A 13849-nucleotide genomic window follows, 5' to 3' on the forward strand; every position below is an offset into this window, starting at 1 on the left:
GGGACACATCACAGATGCCACTGGGGCCCCTCTCCTATACCACTTGGTCCCCTGCTGCCACACTCAGTGAACACCTGAGCAGAAATGGAGGTTAAAGCTGGGAGCTCTCCTCTGCCAGAAGCAACTGGTGGCACTAGAGCAGAATTAGCTAAAGGAAAACCAGGCTGAAGACACAAGGGGAAGCTCCTGGGAAGCTGGGGGGTGCAGCTCCTGGTGCTGATACTGCAGCAGACGGCTCCCCACCAAACCCCAAATTTAGCCCACTGCCACCTCAGTCTAATCAGCTGAGTGCCTATGTACCACACAATGAGAAATCCCATGCAAATAAGATGCATATGTCTTGGTATCCTGGAAACTTCCCATGGAGATGAGGCACAGGAGACAGTGTGCCTAGAGCTGTGCTGGGATGCTTGGAGGCTGTGCAGGCTGCAGGCTCTCCTGTTTTTGCTCCCTGAGCCTTCCAGACCCACAGGCTGCTTGTGCTGGAGACAAAAAGAAGAAAGCTGAGCAACCTGCGTGCCTGTAAAATCTTGTTTGTGAGGGAGTGCCTCCTCCACCACTGCATGTGCCCATCCTGAGAGCATCCTTTGGTACTGCTTTGCTTGCCCTTTTATCCCAGCCTTGGAATTGTTCAAGTTTTCTTCACCTTTAAAATGCATGGCATAAGAGAGCTTGGTTTTGTTTGATTTTTTTTTTTTTTTTTAATCTTCAATCAATATGTAGAAGGTAAGTATGTAAAACTTTATGCCTCTATTGGCAGATTTTCATGGCAGTTTCTAAAAAGCTATTTTAATTTGAAGTGTTGGGTGTAAATATCATGCTGGAGTTTCTATAATGCTATAGCCTTCTGTTGGCTTATACAGCTCCCAGTCATAAAATACAGCCCTTTCTTGAACAAAAGCCAAGATCTTGGAAAGGATGAAAGGAAAAGAAGAAGAAATAAGTTTGTCAGGAGATGGAATTTTTATATCAGACATATAAAATAGTCTCTCTCTCTCTCTTTTTTTTTTTTTTTTATGACACTCTTTGCAGCAGGGCTGGGGTGTATCCTGGGGCTGTGACCACCAGAAAAACCAGACACATTTTCCTTCGGTGCCTTGCTCCAAGCACAATTCCCAGCCCCATGGTGGGACACAGCTCGGGTTTGTCCCCACTGGGCTCTGCTCAGAGCAGCCACCGGTGTCAGCAAACTGAGCACATCCCGCTGCTGTGCTGCCTTCAGAGGCTTACAGGGCACCAGGGCAGGTTTTACCAATTCACTCAAAGGGAATTTTTCCTATCTGAAACACAAAGTTATTCCTCTTACCTGTGAGGACAGGGCTGGTGGACAGATAGAGTGTTTATGCCTGCTGGTGGCTGGGGCCATCCCTCAGGCTTCTCCCTGCCTTAGCACCCTTGCCCCAGCCATTACGAGAGGCCCTCCACAAGCCAAAATCACTTATTTCTGAAGCTAATGGCTGAATTATATTTCTCTATATTTCTCTTTTCTGAAGACACGGTCTCAGGGGGATGTGCTGGCATGCAGACCAAATCCCTGTTAAGGCCAGGGATTCAACACTTGTCAACAGCGACAGCTGAGACCCGATTTGTGACTGCAGCGAAGCTGGACTCGCTCTAGGGACTACATCAGGATCAAAGAGAAGTTTATTAATAATAAGGAGATCTATTGATGGGATTTTTTTCACAGGAGTTTTCAGGACAGCCTGAGCATCTCAGGGCACACCAGCAGCTCTTAGAACAATCGCTACCACACATGGTCTTTGAGGGAGGAAACACGAGTCTCAGAGCGCAGGTCTCGGTGGGACAGGGACGAGGAGGATGCCCATTTCCAGACCCCACCTGCAGCGTGGCTGCGGGGTGCCCTGGAAATCAGACCTAAACCTCTGTGTTTTGCAGGGCCTGTGATCCACACACATCGCTCACCAGCTTTAGGGGAAAAATATTCTCCCATGGCAAGGACTAGAAGAAAAGGACCAAATGCATCCACTACCAGAAAGCGCTCCCGGTCCTTGGCCTCCTGTGAGGTGAGATAAAAAACCCATTTGTGCTGAGCCAAAAATGTGGCAGCTGCTTGAGAGAGCGCAAAGTCCCAGTGAACTCCAGAGAAATCATGCTGCAATGCAGCAAAAAGTGCCCAGCCAACCTGCTGGCCAAATCCACCCCTCTCCCAGCCCGCAGCCACACAGGGCTGGGGTCCTACAGCTGAGGGTGGAAACCCACGCTGGGATGGGCAGGAGGAGGCTTTAAACAAACAGTCCTCTGGGTCCCAGGAGCACAGAGGGACATGCTCTAACACACCACACCGAAACTCTTTGCAAAGCCTTGTTTAGCTGAGTGTGTGCGTTTGTCTCTTCGCAGCCTCACGGAACTGGTGGAGGATGAGCTCCTACCTCCAGGACAAGTTCCTCTTGTTCCACTTGGTCACAGCCTGCGTGTGCCGCCTCCTCCTGGCCACCGGGCCAGCCAGGTCTGGCAGAGAGCAGCGAGGGGTCTTCATCAGCTCCAGCGTGGCCTCGTCTGGTGGCAGAGAAAAGGAAAAAATGGGCACAATGAGGAAGGTGCAGCCCTGGGTTAAGAAATACCAGAGCACCGGCATTCACCGGCTGTGGCACGGATTTGGGCTGAAAGCACTCTCTAAACACCCACCAGCTGGGGCAAGGGGAGGTGATACTCAGCTCCAGCACCCAGCCTTCTGCCACTTGGGCTAAGCGTTAGCTGCCCCCTTAGTGTAAATTATTCTGTCTGTGAATTGGCCATTATTCCCCTGGCAAAGCCAAGAGACGTTTGCATGTAGATAAACTATATCCCTGTTAAGCTAGGAGCACATTTGGAAGCTGTTCACATTACTTATTTGTTTTAAAAACTGAATGAAATCCTCAAGCCCCTGTTCTCACCTGTAGAAATACAGGTGGTTGTACATTCACTGATTTTCATACTGGTTTCACCTCTTTACCTTAAATAAGGGGCAAACCCAAGTCATGTTTGCAACCCCCCCTTCCCAAGCAGCAAACTCAGAGACAATAAAAAGTATGGCCTTGCTCCTAGGCCTCCTGCAGCTTCTGATAAGGTGGAGGAGAAATGATTGCACATGTTTAATTAAGAGCGGAGGGGAAAGTCTTAGTGTCAGTATGTTGGGGACACAGCAGCAGCTGCTCAAGTGGCACTGGCTGCTCTGAGGGGCTGGCGAGGGCTGCGCGGAGATGAGCCTGCTAATTAGCATCTTCTTTCTAATTGTCTCCTTGAACAGAGGCAGGGACAGCTCTACACAAGCACCGCAGCAGCCCAGCTGAGGGGACAGTGGGGAGGAGAGGAGATAAACTGCCCAGGTTAAAACTTGCTTTCTCCTGTCCTCACGAGGATAGGGAGGGGATGGTCCCAGCCATGCCGGGCTGTGAACCTGCCCCGTCCCAGACGGTCACGGTCACTGCCACCAGCAGCAGGACTTGTCCTCCTCCTCCCTTGCCCTGTGCCCCACTGGCCAAGAAACCAGATTACTCCCTGTACAAATTGGGAGGTTTAATCAAGATTTTTGTTCAACTCAATTTGAGGCTGCAATTAAGGCTTTGAACAGAACAACCTATCAGCTTTAGTTTCTCTGTCTTTTTTCTTTTTGAACACATCAAGAGCTATTTTAAGCTATTTTAAGCACGACAGGAACCCCAAGGGTGTGTGGGTCTGGTGAAATAATTGCTTGCCTCAGGTTGTTGAAAGCACAAGGCAACAAAGCACCTGAGCCATGTAATTACTCTTCCAGCTGCAAACCCGGCCGTCTGTCAGACACGGGCTGCAACCCAGCTGCACGGCAGCGCCAATCCCCCCTCCTCTGCCACAGCGGGGACAGAAGGGCCTGGCACCCACTGACCTAGCACCCCCGTGGCTTCCAGTCCCCCGAACCGCTGCATGGCCGTGATGGCTTTTGTCAGCTCCTCCTGCGTCTGCAGCTGTCCTGTGACGGGGTCCGGCGGAGGCAGATAGCCAAATTTCATCAGCCAGTCCTGCGACACAGGTAAAGGGCGGTGAGAAAGGGAAAGGAGAGAAATAAATGCATAAAAAGGGGAGTGCTGAAGGTCCTGCCTGTTCTGCTTGGAAATACCATCCCCATTTACACATTTACACACGGCTTCCCTATTGAACAGCGTGGGCCCTGCTAACAAATGAAGGTGTCACAACAGATCTGTATACATTGCTTAAGTATCAGGACCTGGTGACCTTCATGCATTCCAGTGCTGACATCTAATTTTCTCATCCATCTGCAAACCATCCCCGATAGTGGCAGCAGCGGGGCCCTGCCCATGGGGTCACACCATTGCCTCGCAGTGCTTGGGGGGAACCTGCTGCAGGGATGAGCACAGAGAGGGGAATGCGAGCATCCCTGTGGGGTGGGGACAGGGCTGTCACCCATTAGGGAACAGGCACTGGGCTCTGAAGTCCCCTCAGTGCAGCCCGGTGGCTGAGGATACAGAGCTTTGCCTTGAACCTCAGCAGGGCTTTGACTGGAAACAAACTCAACCATGAGGCCCCAAAAATGGGGACAACATTCTGAGTGTTGAGATTCGCACAGACCCAAGTTCACAGGAGGAAATGAACACCTGCCCTGTCCCAGAGCCGCAGACAGACTCATGCTGAAACCCTGTGGAGAATATCCCCATGTCCAGAGGCACCCCCAGATGGACTCTGAGCAGTGGTGGTCAGGGAGCTGCCACCAAATGAAGCCCACCAGAGCAAACACCACGGAGGTGTAGAAGTCACTCTTAGCGACTGATGGCTCTTCCCACGGGGAGGCCCAGCAGTGAGCCTAGCTCCTCTCTGCCTGTTGCCTTAAGGCATTTAGGGCCAGGTGTGGGTGAAGCAAGGGGGGGCTGCGAAGGACCCACACACCCCTCTTTGCGTGGTGAGCCAGCACGGCTGCATGCCCATGGTCACGCTGACACAAGCGCCTCATTAAAACCAACACCGCTGTTCAATAGGAATTTGTCATCCAAGGCACCACGTGCTTTTACAAGGATCTCTCTCTTCCTCTTTTCAGCCTAAAACTGATGAAAATAACACAGTAAATCTCCTTCTTACAACTGCTTTTTAACTGTCTGGTGAATTATCTTCGTAAATCCTTCCTTGCCTTCTTGCTCGCTGATATCTCCTACCTCAGCAGAAGGATCAGCAGAGAATAATACTGCATGCAGAGCACCACAAACACCTACCCTCTATTTGCTTTATCTGTATCAAAGAAGCATCGATCCATTGAGCCTCTTGAAGACTGTTATTGATCCCGACTTTCACAGTGGTCAATATGCCACAAATTTACGGTAGTCAGATCAGTGCCAAGAGGCTGTATCTGCTTACCACTAAAATTCAAAAGACTCTGCGCTTGCAAGAGCCATCCCGAATGCCACAGCATCCCCAGATGTCCCCAGCACGCCCCATCAAACCGTTCACACAAAGGTTTACGACAGATCTCCCAACACTTGCTGAGGCCGTGGCACCAGCCGTCGTCATCGGGGAGCATGGCTCCTGTGCTGAATTTCTCCCTGGCAGTTCTCCTCCTTCCCCACCCCTTTCCTGGCTGCCTTGTTTCAGCAGGTTGTGTATTACTGAAGGCAGAGTATCCTGCCATTTCTTGCTGATTCATGGCACAAACCTGTTAGCGAGTGCCTGGTAGAAGCACCAGCAGCATCTCAGCCTCCTGTTGCCCTCAGGCTGAGGGCCAAGTTTGGCACTCGCTTCCCTTCTTATTGCTCTTCTGTGCCCCATTGCATCGCAAAAATGTTTGTGACAGAAATTAGAGACACAATTCACTCCTGATTGCTCCTGAGAAATCAGCTGTGACAGGGAACTCAGCAGTTGGCCCACCAGTTGATGAGGATGGTGTGGTTTAATTTGGTTTCTCCCCCAGCCGTGGAGCCGGTGCCGTTTCTCCTCTAAGGACAGCAGAGCCATGGGTACATGAGACCTGCAGAGCTCAGCTGTGCCCCTGCCTCCTGGAAAAGGAGGTAGCAGCAGGCCAAAGACCTGCTCTGACTGAGGGCAAGGTTTTGTCTCTTTCTTGATCTGAAGGAACAGAGGGAGCACAAACACCACTGGCTGCTTCAGAGCAAAAGGAGAGCTCTCAAGAAAAGGCACAAGGAACAGGAAAGTAGCATGTGCTTTTCACCTGATTTCCCTGCACATGGCTTTTCATCTAGACCATGATTATCATGCCTCAGGTTTCCCCACAGTTTTACAGACCTCTGCTATACCACTCTCCTTCATCTCGCTACCAACGTAAGGAACTGGCCAGCTCGCTCTCTCCCAATAAACTAATTCATAACACTGAACTTTCACATCCTACCTTTGCTGGGGCAGACAATTTCATTAGGGAAAAAAGCATCTGGACTCGGAGATGACAAATGCCAGAAGGAATTGTCTGCCTAATTAGGTGTGCTCTGTGAAAGCTTCTCAGATATTTTCTTGTCCTTAATTAGGACAAAAGTTAAACCGATGAACTTTCATAAGTAGAAAGTATGAGAACATCCTCCGCTGAGATAACTTCAATACATTCACTACGTATTTCAACCTTTTTTAAATTAAAAAAGAAAAACTTTTTTTTCCAACTCTCATTAAGTTAAAATGTTTAAATGAAGCCGTGATTTCAGCTGAATGCTAAAATTCTTTAAATATATTTCTTGCCTGAGTTGACACGATAAAAACTTCTCCTTAAAAATGTGCTGAGTTAAACAAATTGACCTAATCCCATGAGAAGAGGCAGCTTCAGCAACTCTCTGTTTTCAAAAGGGGAAAAAATTGCTTCCCCAGAACGTTCAGATGGAGCTGATAACTGATGCTGCTCCCAGCTCCGAGACGAGACGGGAAGGAGAAAAACAGAAAGAGCTGCCTCGATGGCATGCGGGGCAGTGAAGGGCCCCCTTGGCCCTCAAACAGCCTGCTCTTACCTCTCCCCTCCAGGTGGGCAGGTGGTGCCCAGCAAAATATGTCCTACCTGCTTCAAAGCGACCTTCCTTTGCAAAGCGGCTGCCGTGATGATGACACAACAGCAGCATCCTGCGCAGAGCTGCTCCATGTGCACGTTTGCAGGCAGCTTGCTCGTGTCGTTGGCTAAAAATAAGCTGCATCAGTTTTTCTTGTCTGAGTTCCCCATACTGCTGAGCATAGCCTAATGGGGAAAAGTCTGCTTCATGCCTTAAAATCGGGAACAGAAGCCAAAACTGTAGGTTTTGTTTTGTTTTGTTTTTGTTTTTTTTTTAAGACACAAAGTTAGGGAAACTGTTCATGAAGTTGTCCTCTGCTCTGCAAACAAGCCCAGTTTCAGCTTCAGACTTTCTTGCTCCTTAGGCAATTTGAACCAAAGGCCAGGGAGAGATGCTGCTGTGGAGACATCTGGGACTGGGGCTCTCCAGAGCCACAGTAAAAGGCTGGCTCCAGCAGCAGCAGCAGCAGCAGCAAAGCCTTAGTATCACAGAGCTAATTTTCAGATTAAAATGGCAATTTCATTTCTTTCATATCTCCACTTCCTTTGTATCAATACCCTTTTGTCCTAAAACCTACTTACCTGCTTCATTTTGAAATAGATGTAGATATTGTCCCTCTTTTGTGGAAGATTTATGAGCTCTGTAAGTTTGCTTTTACAAATATTAATATTATATAAGCTGATGGGCTCGTTCAACTGCCACAGGCAAAAAGAAGTCTCAGTCAGCAAGTTTTTCTTCTTGAAGATTTCTTCTTAAGGGTCATAGGTTGGTGCTTACAAGAAGACAACATAGTTCAGGATAATGAGGAGAGCATAAACAGGATAAACAGCAAAATCAGGACAAACAGAAAAACTCTGCCAGTTCTATTGTATTATTAAAATAGCCACGTTGCTAAAGCTTAGCCAAAAACATCAGGGTCTTGATATTGCATAAACATCCAGGAAAAAAACAGCCTTAATCCCTCAGAGTTGACAGGACTCCCTTTGCTCAGAGATGCAGATCTTTATTCCCGCTTCAGTTGTCGCATCCCCCAAAGCACAGCAGAGCTTGTCCCCAGCCACTCTGTAGACACCACTGTGCACCCTGAGCTTCGCACCAGTCTCTGCCACCACGGGACCAGCTCCCCCCTGTATCAGCTCCCACACTGATGCGTTAGCCTGAGCCAGAGGTGCCGCCAGCAGGACACCCCCAGCACAAAAACACCAGCCCTGCCTCAGCGACAGCCACCATGCAACACAGAAAGCTTCAGCAACGTGGAAAAATACATATACATTTCTCATTTTTATGCCTTCCACATACTTAGGGAGATCAGGACACAACAGCCCGCTTCACCCGGCTCAACCTCTGCCAGGATGAGGGGCATGGGCACCACCAAATGCAAGGCATGGGATGCTGCCAGCTTCATGCTGGGCAAGAAAGAAAAGGCAAACACCCTACTCACCAATGTTAATGGCCCAGATCACTAAAATAAAGCTGCAACTCAAACATCCAGAACTAATTTCCAAATTACACTTCACTTTATCTCTGTTGCTACCATTAAATAGGGTTGAAGCTTATTTATTTATTTATTTATTTATTTAAATAATAAAAAAAAACAAAACAAAACATCACCACCACTGAAAGCTAGATTAAAGGCAAATTGCTTTTGGCTGTTTGAGTTTTTCTTCCAAGCTTTCACTGGTTTACAGTATTCAAATTTTACAGTAATTTTCATGAGATCAAACAACCTGAGGAACAACGCCCATTAATTAGAGCGACACATACGGTGCTGCGATACTCCAAGGAGCGTGTTCCTGTGATGTAACAGCCTCTGGGCCATGCAAAGCCAATAATTTTCTTCCAAAGGTTGACACGCACCTCTCTAATGAGCTATTGCATGCACGTAATCAGCTGATTAATTCATTAGAAGAAAAAGTGCCGTTTGGGTTAGAAGCAGGATGCCTGTTTCTGCCACTGCTGAACTGCGGGAAGGGTTTCATTAGCTCATGCTGGAGGGGCCAGTTGAATCCAAACAGCTTTTTAATTGGCTGTGTGCAGAGTCCAGGGTAGAAGTTAATGCAGCTGCTAACAATGCCCTCTCCCTCCCAATTGCTTTAAATGCTCGCTCAGGTTAACAACAGAGGTGTTGCAAACGGCCATGACCTACAGCTCTCACAGACAGCAGGTCCCACGGCACGGTCTGCAGCAGACAAATTGTACAACTTGGTGACGTCAGACGTGGCACCTCCAGGTCAGTACGGAACCTGCAGGAGAGCATCTCTGCTCCGACAAGGCTCGCTGTCGGCCAGCACCCAGATGCTAGCTTGGCTGCCTGCAGGCCTTGTGGGACATGCCTCAGGCTCCCCTGTATCCTCAAACGCTTGCTTGCAGGGTTGTGCATGTGTTGCTGCTCTCCTGGGATTTGAGGAATGACGTGTCGTGCCGTGCAACATGTGCATGAAATGATATTATTGGGATTTGGAAGGCAACGTCCCCCAGGCCCTCGTGGGTGCTACACAAGGTATCAGCATCTCTTTGGTTGAATGGATTCTGAGCACCTTCCCAGAAACACCGAGGTAATCAAGGGATGCTGCAGAAGCAGGAAGGAATTCTCTGTGGACCAAAGAAACAGTGTTTTCAATCTCTTTGTACTGCAGATCAAAGAATCAATTCCCATACATACGAGACAGGCAGAATAGCACAGCACAGAGCAATGTTTACTAGAGCTGGTTTATGTTTCTTTCCTGAGCAAGAAAAACTGACAAAACATAAAACAAGATACAGTTTCTCCTGTATTTTCAATATAAAACTGTATTATTCCTTGTGGAGATTTAATATGCCAGGGATTTTGGAGGGGTTTCAGACACTGTTTTTTTTTTTCATCATGTTCCAAAAACTTCCATGCAAAGGCTATGAATGATGCAAAAATTTTTGTGTAATGGAAACTCCAGACAACCATCAAAACAGGAGTTTCAGGGAATAGTTTTTATATATATTATTTTATTTTTTAATCAAATAGTTTTGCATAATGCTGCCTGTCATGGTGAAACATCCTTGTCACTAATTAGTTATTTGAAAAGAAAAAAGTCCTGGCATGTAACAGTCAACTGAGCTGCAAAGGGATACTAGGTACATGACTGAATTAACATTCTTCTATCTCGCTACAGCAATAGCTCAAAGCACGTAAGCTGTCACTGAATGCAACCCGTGAAAAGAGCCCTGCCCCTTCTGTGCTCCTGGGCATCCCCTTTGGCTGGATGGTTGCTGCCATCCTGGAGGATGCAGAGAGCAACCTGGAGGGCTGCTCTGAGCTCCCCGCTACGGCCGGATCACTCCGAGCCTCGGATGTGGTGTGAAGGAGTTAAATGAAACGTCGCCAGATGCAGTTCTTCCAGCAGCTGTGAAGCCAGGAGAAGCCTTCTCCCCACGTGCCCTGCTGATATCCGCACGTAACCAAGGGAGAGCTCTCCCTGCTCAACGTGGGGAAATAAATCCAGGCAGGAGGTTCTGTCCCTGAAATCACATCATCTCTGTATGAAGAAAAACCAAAGCCAGGACTTTGCAAAGCCAGGGTTTTCTGGGCACAGGACACGGGAACGTCCGTGGTTTCCTGGACAATTTTGCAAAAGACTCAGCAGAGTCCAGAGCAGCCAGGGGCTGCTGCAAGCAGAGCCAGCTGGAAAATGCTCCTGAGGAAACATCTGCTGGACAGGCACCGAGGGAACAGGGAGCTGAAGCCCTTCACCTCATCTACTCCCCAAAACAAGGGGGCTGGCAGGGAGGGCAGCTGCTGTTCCCCCCCTTGGAAGCCCCCACAAGCCCTCTCCACCCACACCAGCCAGGACTGTGACCCTGCAAGGGCAGCTCTCCTTGGATCCTCTCCGCACACAGCTGTTTGGACGTTAATTAAAATCTCCAGTCCTCCTGAGTATTTGATGGTGGGCCACTGACATCATCGTGGCAGACTGCGCAGCGAACTCCCAAACACTTCCATCCTCCAGCTGGATCGGGACCAAGGTGAGTGAGGGGATGATGAATTCTTTGAAAAGAAGAACAAATCGCTCTTGAGCAAAGTGAGAATGAGCAGCAAGGCTCTCCTGGGGGCTGACTTTAGAGGTCCTGGTTTTGCTTAGCGAGCCTGCCCGTCTCATTGGACCCAAAGAGCACGTCTGCTCGCAGGACATAGGGAAAGTCAATGGCGCATTGAGAACACAACGGCGTTCATCTATATTCCCTCCTGGTCTCACCGAGATGAGCTCCTACTCTTTCGGTTTCAGTCATTAAACAAACCACGTCTGGTAGCTAACTGAACAGGCTGTTATACAGCAAAGCAAATCTCTCACTAACTCCACTTACTGGCTCTTTTATTAGGACAGGGCCCCCTCCAGGACGGGCTCTGCACCTGAATTCCTGCAGCACGACCGCCACCACCAGCATCTGCCTTGGCCATCCACAGCCTCCCTCGCAGCCTCCACCCCAGGATTTAGAGTGGCACCTCCATCACAGCTTTACTGTCCCCCTACTTTCAGAAGCCAATATTTTCCCTTGATAAATCCTCCCAGCTGCACATTGCTGCTCCATTCACTAGTTATGAGATCAGTGGCTTCCTTCCTGCCCCTTGTAGCATTGCGCTTCCCTCCAGCTCAGTACACTTGGTTTTCAAGACAACCTCAGGACGCAGACTGCCTGTTCAAATATGCTCACAGCACGGCTTGCTTCTCCTTTTGAGAGACTGCAGAAATTCCATCACCCCCTGCAAACTGGGAATTCAAAGTCTCCGATTGCTGCGTGCTAGGGCTGATGCTGGGCCTGCCGACAGCAGATGCTGCCCCTGCACTCACTTCAGCAGCCCTCGGGCTGGGTCTTAGGTGCTCCTTCCCATTTAGTTTTTAGCAAAGAAAATATTGTGACATTAAGAAATCAATACATCCGAAGCTTTGCTGGAGTGTGAAATAGAGCATCCATCTGGGAAAGAATTTAGCCCACTTACATCCCTGGGTCTGTGTGACTGCAGGAAAAGCACCTTTGCTACCTGGCTGGCTCTGTTGCTTCCCACAAGCTCTTTAAAACAGAAGTATTACAATGAGCTTTTCTTGTTGACAGGCTCTTTCTATTAGCTGTACGAGTGTCTCGAACAATTATTGATGCTGTGGGCAACTGCTGAACAGGAAAAAAAAAAAGGAAAAGGAAGAGCCTTCTGTTCAAGAGCAAGGCTATTGAATCAAAAGGAAGCAATAATATCGCAGTCCTCAGGTGACCAGCCCTAAGGTGAAAACAGCAGGCAGGAGGAACTCTTCAGAAATACTTCAGGAACAACCACAGGCTGTGGGAGCTGTAAGAAATTGCCCACTGAACAGAGGGAGATAAAAAAGACCCCCAAAACATGACAAAATGTTGGACAATTTGCAAAACATGACAAAATGTTGGACAATTTGCAAAACATGACAAAATTCTTTAGCGATTTAAACAACCACACTGAAATGAATAATTTAACTTGATCTCATTAGTCCACAGCATTTTCTCGTGGCTACCAGGAAGACTCTGCTTTCGGTGAGAACTTGTGTTAATCATGGCCTGGGACCAAAGCAGTTTTGCAGAAAACAACCAAAACAAAGCAGAAACAAAACGAAAACACAGCTCACACACCTCCCTAGGGCGATTACAATTATACAGAACCTGGCTTTGGCAAAGAGCTGAACCCTGCAACCCAGAGCTTGCTTTTACCAGCACTTCCACAAAACACCAATCTGCATAAAAATGAATACAGAGGTACACACACGGTTGTCTCTCAGGCACTGCGAGCTGCACCAAATTATGCAGCACCGCTTGTGTGCGTACAGGACCCCTGCAGCTGCTGATGGCCACAGAAGTGGGTACGAGCTGTGGGTTGTGCACTACTACCAGGTCTGTTCGCCTTTTCTGCCCCCGCCAGGACTGCAGCTCCATGGGGAGCCCTCGGTGCTCCCCTGTGCTGCCAGGGCCACGTGAGATGCTGGTGTCAGCACACAACCATCCAGCTTTCCGAACCCTGCCTGTCCTTGGGGAAGCTTGGGGCTGCATTTATCAGAGGGGGATGGAAGTGCGCATGCTGGTGGTGTGCTGCAGAAACAGGCCAGGGCACAGAAGGGTGTTTAATTAAGCAGAGGTGTTTTGGGGCACTCGCCTCTATGCTCCTGCGCACCACGCGCAGGGCTGAAGCCAGCACCTTATGTTAATTGCCTGGTGCAAAGCAGGGATCCTTGTGCTCCCAAAAATCAGAGGGCAGCCTGAGTCTGGGTTTGACCAAGCATTACGCATGAACAATGCTGAGCATCATGCGTGAACAGCAATGTCCCTCACGAGGAGTCCCTGTTCGCAGCCCCAAAGAGGAGCAGCCAGCAGCCTGTGACGTGTCGCAGTGAGCAGCAGCAGCGGCAAGGCAGCGTGTAAGTCATCCCGCAAGAGGCGATGCTTTATGCATGGCCTGACTCCGGCTGCGGACAATAAATAATATTTCAGTGGCTTTTAATGTTCCCTTGAAGAACACGGTTACAAAATATTGTTGTTGTGACTCATGCCTATTTGAATGGGCAGGGGACTCGGTAGCCGTGAGCTGAAGGACTAAGCGTCCCACCGTGCCCACGTGCAGTTTGGGGTGCTGTTCCCCAGGGATCCCTGAGCTCTTCCCTTCAGTCTGTGGAATTTTTCACATCGGCTTTGCAAGGTGAGGGGCGGGGGTGATCTGAAGCCCTGACACACAGACGAGCCCTCTCCTGCCATGACAGAACTCTGTGCCATCCCAGCCCCGAGGGACATCTTGGATCCACAGCTGATCTTAATTACAGCAGTGTCTCCACTCGCTGCCATCCTGCTCGCACCAACATGCAAATTAAAGCCTTGCCTGCAATTTTACACTCCAGGCTTGTGAC

At 49.1% G+C, this 13849-nt stretch overlaps 1 protein-coding gene across 2 annotated transcripts in view; it reads right to left on the reverse strand.

Moving 5' to 3' along the window:
* The window catches only part of MMP17 (matrix metallopeptidase 17), a 50013-nt gene that overhangs the window by 15178 nt on the left and 20986 nt on the right, over nucleotides 1-13849 (reverse strand). Inside the window, exons 1-3 of one of the 2 annotated variants that reach the window (XM_032199200.1) lie at nucleotides 7544-7563; nucleotides 3863-3995; nucleotides 2391-2517 (exon numbers count right to left, since the gene is read on the reverse strand). In XM_032199200.1, the coding sequence (XP_032055091.1) occupies nucleotides 2391-2517; nucleotides 3863-3995; nucleotides 7544-7552 (269 nt within the window). In that variant the 5' untranslated portion in view covers nucleotides 7553-7563. Of the gene's footprint in view, nucleotides 1-2390; nucleotides 2518-3862; nucleotides 3996-7543; nucleotides 7564-13849 lie in introns of those variants that run through there. The other variant, XM_032199199.1, reaches the window with a different exon arrangement.

Source organism: Aythya fuligula, chromosome 17, assembly GCF_009819795.1.
Source record: "Aythya fuligula isolate bAytFul2 chromosome 17, bAytFul2.pri, whole genome shotgun sequence".
NCBI classification, from domain to species: domain Eukaryota; kingdom Metazoa; phylum Chordata; class Aves; order Anseriformes; family Anatidae; genus Aythya; species Aythya fuligula.